This window comes from Glycine soja, chromosome 15 (genome assembly GCF_004193775.1).
Source record: "Glycine soja cultivar W05 chromosome 15, ASM419377v2, whole genome shotgun sequence".
NCBI lineage: Eukaryota > Viridiplantae > Streptophyta > Magnoliopsida > Fabales > Fabaceae > Glycine > Glycine soja.
In genome coordinates, this window is record NC_041016.1 from 16,168,244 (window position 1) to 16,175,551 (window position 7,308).

General features: G+C 34.8%; 2 protein-coding genes across 2 annotated transcripts; one reads left to right on the forward strand and one right to left on the reverse strand.

The window, feature by feature from the left end:
* Positions 1-3,017: 3,017 nt before the first annotated feature.
* LOC114387528 (replication protein A 70 kDa DNA-binding subunit A) lies at positions 3,018-5,710 on the forward strand. Its single transcript, XM_028347727.1, has 2 exons — positions 3,018-3,404; positions 3,770-5,710. Exons 1-2 carry the CDS (start codon positions 3,127-3,129, stop codon positions 5,403-5,405), a joined length of 1,914 nt encoding a protein of 637 aa, XP_028203528.1. The 5' UTR covers positions 3,018-3,126; the 3' UTR covers positions 5,406-5,710.
* Positions 5,711-5,811: 101 nt separating this feature from the next.
* LOC114387529 lies at positions 5,812-6,501 on the reverse strand. Its single transcript, XM_028347728.1, has one exon. The coding sequence runs from the start codon at positions 6,380-6,382 to the stop codon at positions 6,023-6,025; it is 360 nt and encodes a 119-aa protein (XP_028203529.1). The 5' UTR covers positions 6,383-6,501; the 3' UTR covers positions 5,812-6,022.
* Positions 6,502-7,308: the final 807 nt, after the last annotated feature.

Genomic DNA, 7,308 nt, shown 5'->3' on the forward strand with positions numbered 1-7,308 from the left:
AAAAACATTACTTCAAGTAGAGTTTCAAAAAATGCTAAAAGCTACAAAAAAATTGTGTTTATTGAACAATCAAACAAGTTTTTTAGCTAGTAAAAAAACTTAAAAACTAACTGAAATGTCTAGTTGAGCATAGCCTAGCAAAATTGATGCCGCAAATAGTCATGACAATGGGGCGGGGAGAAGGCAAGGGCAGGTTTAGTCTCCCCACCCCCCGCTCCTGACTCCCCAAGTCCTTCCCGCCCCCACCCTCATTTCTCGTTGAGGTCCAAAAATAGACTCATCCCCGCCCCTGCTTGAGGATTGGGTTTCCCCAAACTGCCCCGCCCCCGATCCTATCTTGTTTTTTTTATTCATAAAAATGGAGAAAATAAGAAATTTTTTTTATAATTGGACTAAATCTATTACAAAATGCTAAATTGAAATTTCAAGAAAAAATTGTTTGATCTCATTTGTTTTTGGATAACTTCAAAAAATAGTGATCATGACACCTTATTTACTAAGGTTGAAATTCTAAGTATTTAACAACAAATTAAGTATAAAAAAAATATTCTCATTTATTTTCCGAGTCAACATAAAATTAAGCAAAAAATTGTACACAATTACCAGGAAAGCAATAATTTTATACATAAAACAAACATTAATCCATTAAAATCGTAAGATTATAATAGTAATTTAAAACATATTATATATTAGAATAGTAATGGAGCGGGTCGGCGGAGGCGGAGACTAACATACTTGACCTCATCCATGAACCTGACTTACCATGGTTAGGCACAGGCAAATTGCCCTAACTGGGCTTCTTTTAGAAACAATTTCTCAATCTGGGTCTGTTTCTAAATTTTTTCCCTAGGGGTGCTGTTTTTACACATGCAAAACGCCATTTGGACTGACGACTTTGCCTTGGATCAACACGTGGAGGAAAATGCCATTACCATTGGCGATTTGCACTGGTTCCGCCATTGCCATTGGCGATTTGACCAAGCTAGGTGGGAAACGCTAGTGTGACTGACGATTTGGTCATGCATGGCAGGCACCTTTTTCAGACGTAGCTGGACGATGTGACAATTTGGTCATACATTCGACGTATATTATATCAATCATCAATTACAAACAATTACAATCGTATTTAATTTTTTTCCGTTAAAATCAATCATCCCTAATTTAACTACAATCAATCACAATCATATTTAATTTTTTTCATCTAATTTTTTTCCATTAAAATCAATATGCCTAATTTTTTTTCGTTAAAATCAATCATTCCTAATTTAACTACAATCAATTACAATCATATTTAATTTTTTCCGTTAAAATCAACAATGATTATTTTTTTCCGTTAAAATCAATCATCCCTAATTTAACTAAAATCAATTACAATCGTATTTAATTTTTTCCATTTAATTTTTTTCCGTTAAAATCAATCATTCCTAATTTAACTATAATCAATTACAATCGTATTTAATTTTTCCGTCTAATTTTTTTTCATTCAAATCAACCGTGTCTAATTTTTTCTGTTAAAATCAACCATCTCTAATTTAACTACAATCATGTTATCAAATCAACTAAATACGATTGTAATTGATTAGACATGGTTGATTTTAATGAAAAAAAATTAGACGAAAAAAATTAAATACGATTGTAATTGATTGTAGTTAAATTATGGATGATTGATTTTAACGGAAAAAAATTAGGCATGGTTGATTTGAATGGAAAAAAATTAGACGGAAAAAATTAGACATGGTTGATTTTAACGGAAAAAAATTAGATGAAAAAATTAAATATGATTGTAATTGATTGTAGTTAAATTAGGGATGATTGATTTTAACGGAAAAAAATAGTCATTGTTGATTTTAACAAAAAAAATTAAATACGATTGTAATTGATTGTAGTTAAATTAGGGATGATTGATTTTAACGGGAAAAAAATTAGGCATGTTGATTTTAATGAAAAAAAATTAGACGGAAAAAAATTAAATATGATTGTAATTGATTGTAGTTAAATTAGGGATGATTGATTTTAACGGAAAAAAAAATTAAATACGATTGTAATTGATGATTGATATAATATACGTCGAATGTATGACCAAATCGCTAGTCCAGCTACGTCTGAAAAAGATGTCTGTCATGCATGACCAAATCGCTAGTCACATTGGCGTTTCCCACCTAGCTTGGTCAAATTGTCAATGGCAATGGCGGGACTAGTGCAAATCGCCAATGGTAATTGCGTTTTCCTCCCCATGTTGATCCAAGGCAAAGTCGTCAGTTCAAATGACGTTTTGCATGTGTAAACACAGCACCCCTCGAAAAAAAGTTTAGAAACAGACCCAGATTGAAAAATTGTTTCTAAAAGAAGTCCTGTTAGGACAATTTGGCCGTTAGGCACAAGTGCTAACAAAGCTAGTAACTAATGGTTCTAGTCAGGAGCGGATCGACCTGTAGCAAAGGGGGGGCCCTAATTTTTTTTCTGAATTTTAAAATCAATGTAACTGTGGTCACGGTAAAAAAAAAAAACAATGAACAGGTGTGGTGCACCTAGCAAAAACTGTTTCAAATAGCTCCGTAAATATTGTCAACATGCACAAAATGAGTATAGAAATTGCTGCCAAGTTTTCTTCAATTTGGTTGTTTTAAATATCTATTGACTTTACTTCTTATTTAAACTATCAAATCAATAACAATTTATCTGTTTTTTCAGGAAATACTATTTAAATATTATATTTTATTAAATTTTAGTTACTACTTACTAAATTTTTATTTGGCTTTTTTAAATTTTATCTTAAAATTATATGTTATTAATTTTAGTTATTATATAATTTTTTTCTCTTAGACTTTTTTCTTTTAAAATTATAAAATCAATAGAAATTTTAAAAAAATTAAATATCATATTTTAAAATAAATAATCAAATTCGTTTTAAAAAAATATAAGAAACATACAAATTTATCCATAAAAAATGAAAAATTCAGTTTTACTCAATAAATATGTAAAAAATGCTGACAAATTAATCATGAATACAAGTCCTTTTTATTTTATTGTTGTTCGCTCCTTGCAGAACGACTCCCAATCTCCCTCGTTTTCTCTTTCCATTTTGGGTAACGAGTTTGTTTGGGAAAATCCACAATCGGAGGGAGAATGTCGCTGAATCTCACGGCAAACGCGATCCCGGCGATAATCGGTGGCGACGTGAACGCGAAACCGCTGGTTCAGGTTCTGGACGTGGCGCTAGTCTCCAATAGCAACAACTCGCAGCAGCAGCAGCAGAGGTACCGTCTTCTGCTATCCGACGCCGTTTTCTCTCACCACGCGATGCTCGCAACTCAGCTCAACGACCGAGTCCGAACCGGTCGAGTTCAGAAGGGTTCGGTTGTTCAGCTTCTCGATTATATATGCACTCCTCTCAAGAACCGCAAGTAATTTCTGCAATCATGTTCGAATTAATGTTGTTGCTATTGTGAATATTCATGTCAATTTCAGTTTTTCTGCTTTTGTTCGAACTAATGTTACTTTAATCCTGACAGTTCGAATTAAGAAAGAGAAACGGTTGAATTTTATGTTACGTGAGTTTTAGCTTCTTGTGAATGAAGAAATGCAATTGCGACCTAATTGAAGATTGGCAAAACCTTAGTTAGCATATAGTTCTTAGAGACCAAATGTGTTTGCGTATTAATGAATGCTGAAGAATAAAAAACATGTTGCTGGTTGAATCTTACATCTTCAACTTTAGGTTAATCATGTAAAATTAATTAATTAATCGACTTACTGTTTTGTCACACAGGATTATTGTGATTCTAAACATGGAAACTATAATGGATGAGTTTGAGATCATTGGGAATCCAAAGCCATATATGGATTCTGATATACCAACAGTGAGAGCTTCAGATTCAGCTTCAGCTGATAGCACTGTTGAGAATTTGCCCAGGAGTTATAATAGTAATAATAGTTCTGCTGGTCAAAATGCAAGTCACAATAACACGCAGAATTTCAGGCCAACTATTCAACCTCCATACCAACCACCTCCACTTTACAAAGGCCGTGGGCCAGTTGTGAAAAATGAGGCACCAGCACGCATCATTCCTATAGCTGCTTTAAATCCGTATCAGGGTCGGTGGGCTATCAAGGCAAGGGTAACTGCTAAAGGGGATCTGCGCCGCTATAATAATGCTCGTGGTGATGGGAAAGTCTTCTCATTTGATCTCCTTGATTCTGATGGAGGTGAAATACGAGTAACATGCTTTAATGCTGTTGTTGACCGCTTCTATAATGTAATTGAGGTTGGTAAAGTTTACATGATATCCAAAGGTAGCTTGAAACCTGCTCAGAAGAATTTCAACCATTTGAAGAATGAATGGGAAATTTTGTTGGAATCATCTTCAATGGTTGAGCTCTGCCCAGACGAGGATGGTTCTATACCTAGACAGCAGTTCTCCTTCAGGCCTATTAGTGACATTGAGAATGTTGACAATAACTCCATCCTTGATGTTATTGGGGTAGTGACATCTGTGAATCCTTCAGTTCCCATCTTGAGGAAGAATGGAATGGAAACCCAGAGAAGAATTTTGAGTCTGAAGGACAGTTCTGGCAGTAGTGTTGAACTTACACTGTGGGGCGAATTCTGCAACAGGGAAGGACAACAGCTTCAAGACATGGTGGATGCTGGATTTTTCCCAATTTTAGCAGTCAAAACTGGGAAGGTGAATGATTTTAGTGGAAAGTCGATAGGTTCTATTTCTACCACGCAGCTTTTCATAAATCCTGATTTTCCTGAGGCTCATAGCTTAAGAGAATGGTTTGAACTGGTAGGAAAAGATTCTGCCTCCTTATCGATTTCTAAGGACATTATTCCCGGAGCATTGAAGAATGAGGTCCGCAAAACTGTGTCTCAAATCAAGGATGAAGGTCTAGGGCGGTCAGACAAGCCAGACTGGATAACAGTAAGGGCTGCTATATTATTCATCAAGACAGATACATTTTGTTACACAGCTTGCCCTCTGATGATTGGAGATCGACAGTGCAATAAGAAAGTGACTAGGCTAGGAAACACCAGGTGGCAATGTGATAGATGCAACCAAGAATTTGAGGAGTGTGATTACCGATACCTTCTCCAAGTTCAAATTCTTGATGGCACAGGATTAGCTTGGGTAACTGCTTTCCAAGAAGCAGGGGAAGAGATTATGGATTACTCAGCAAAGGATCTGTACTTTTTGAAACATGAAGAGCAGGATGATGAGAAGTTTGGAGAAATAATCAAGAGCCGACTCTTCAACCAGTTCATGTTTAGGCTGAAAATCAAAGAGGAATTATACGGCGATGAACAGAAGGTGAAGATTACTGTGGTCAAGGCTGATAAGGTGAACTACTCTTCAGAGAGTAGATACATGCTTGATACGATTTCCAAGTTTTGTAGGCAGTAATCGTAGCTTGGTTTCAGCTTCTTTTAGTACGATAAGCCATACCTATTAGTATTAGTATTCAAACTTTACATGGAATCGGTCATTGCACATTAGTGACTGTGAGTTACTGTGTCATTTAGATAGTATCAATTCAAGTTTGAAACTTCTGTTTCTTGTTTTGTGTGTGCGTGTGGATATATGTCTTTATATCACACAGGATATATTCATTGTTCCCTGTGTTACCTCATGTTACCGTGTGATCACACTATTGTCGAATTATCAATCACCATTACTCCTACTATCTGATTCATTCTAATTTGCTGTCAGTTATATTTATACTTGGTATTCTAGAACGTTCCTTAAAGATGAATTATTTCAAAATGTAATCTATGATTGGTCTGCTACTAAATTTCGTTCCCGTGCAGTATAAACACGTAATTAACTATTTCTATAATGGGTCAAAACAAAAATTACAATTTTAAGCATTGAAAAGCTTCTGCTCAAGTGGAGCATAAGAGTCACATATTAGTACACACATCAGAGGGTTCACTTCATTTCTGAAGAACATTACATTAAAGATACATATCATGATAAGAGGTAACAAAAAAATAAATAAAACACAGTGCCTCAGAACTCCATCAGCTACGCTTGACGGGATCGAAATTGGAAACACCGATCACAGCACCAATAATGGCAACAACAACAACTCCACCTGCCGCGATGCTGAGCAAGAAGTTCTTGAGAGAAGGTGTAACGGCAGCCTCAGCCACATCAGGAACCATCATTGAAGCTGTCAATGCAGCTGCGGTGAGCCCCGTCACAACTTTCTCCTTCATGGAGGCCCTCACTTGAAACCTTCCATTGAGTTTTGATGCTGTCACTGCCTTGGAAGACCGTAGAGGCAGTGGCTTGAAGAATGCATCCGAGCTAGGCACCACCCTCTTCTGGCTAGCATAAGTTACTGGCATAGCCATTGAAACTGCAGAAGTGGAAGCCATTTCTTTTCTGTAGTTTCTTTCTTCCCTTGCTAGTTGTTTGTTTGCTCGCTTGAAGTTTATGTGAAGAGCGATGAAATGGGTTGGATATGTTAACGTGTATTGAGAGATATGGTGGTGGTGGCAGAAGTGGAATGAGAGGTAGAAATTTTCAGCATATTTGCCTGTATCTGACGTGGCAGCTTTCCTATTGGAAATTGATGGATAAGGTTATCTTATCGGTCCATTCATCACCCATTGTGTATTTGCTTGAAAATTCATTGGGGGCAATTGCTTCCTGCACCAAACATTTTTCTTATGCACCTAATAAATTTTTGTAAATTTCAAAAGTACTTTTGCTAATAAACGTATGGATTCACAATCCGTATAAATTATATGAATTGTGAATCCGATAATGGTTGCTCATGCAGGACTTGAACCTATGACTTTTGCATTATTAACATAACGCTCTAACCAATTAAACTAATTATATTATAAAATAATTAATGTTGTTATAAATAACACTAAAATTTTTAATGTATATTTAATGCACATATAAGTTTTCATAATAAATTTTATGACAATTAATTTTGATCTAATAATTAATTCTTTTGCATATAAATTTTTTTAAAACCGATGATTTTTATTTCAAATTGATATATGTAAAAAATATATTATTAGACCAAAATTAATTGTAATAAGGCGAAAATCAGAAATCTACTTAATGTAATCATTATAAAAAAACTATAACTAAATTTATTAAAAAAACATTAAAAATATTTTTTTAAAAAAATTGGGGATATAGATTTGTAATCCGTATGATTCATACACAAAAATGTTGAGTGCACAAAGCAATTGTCTTTATTGGGTTTTGAAATGGATCTTTCTTTCCCGCAAATTCCATTTTTCACTGGACATAAAAGTTATTATTTGGGCTTTTTATTTATGCA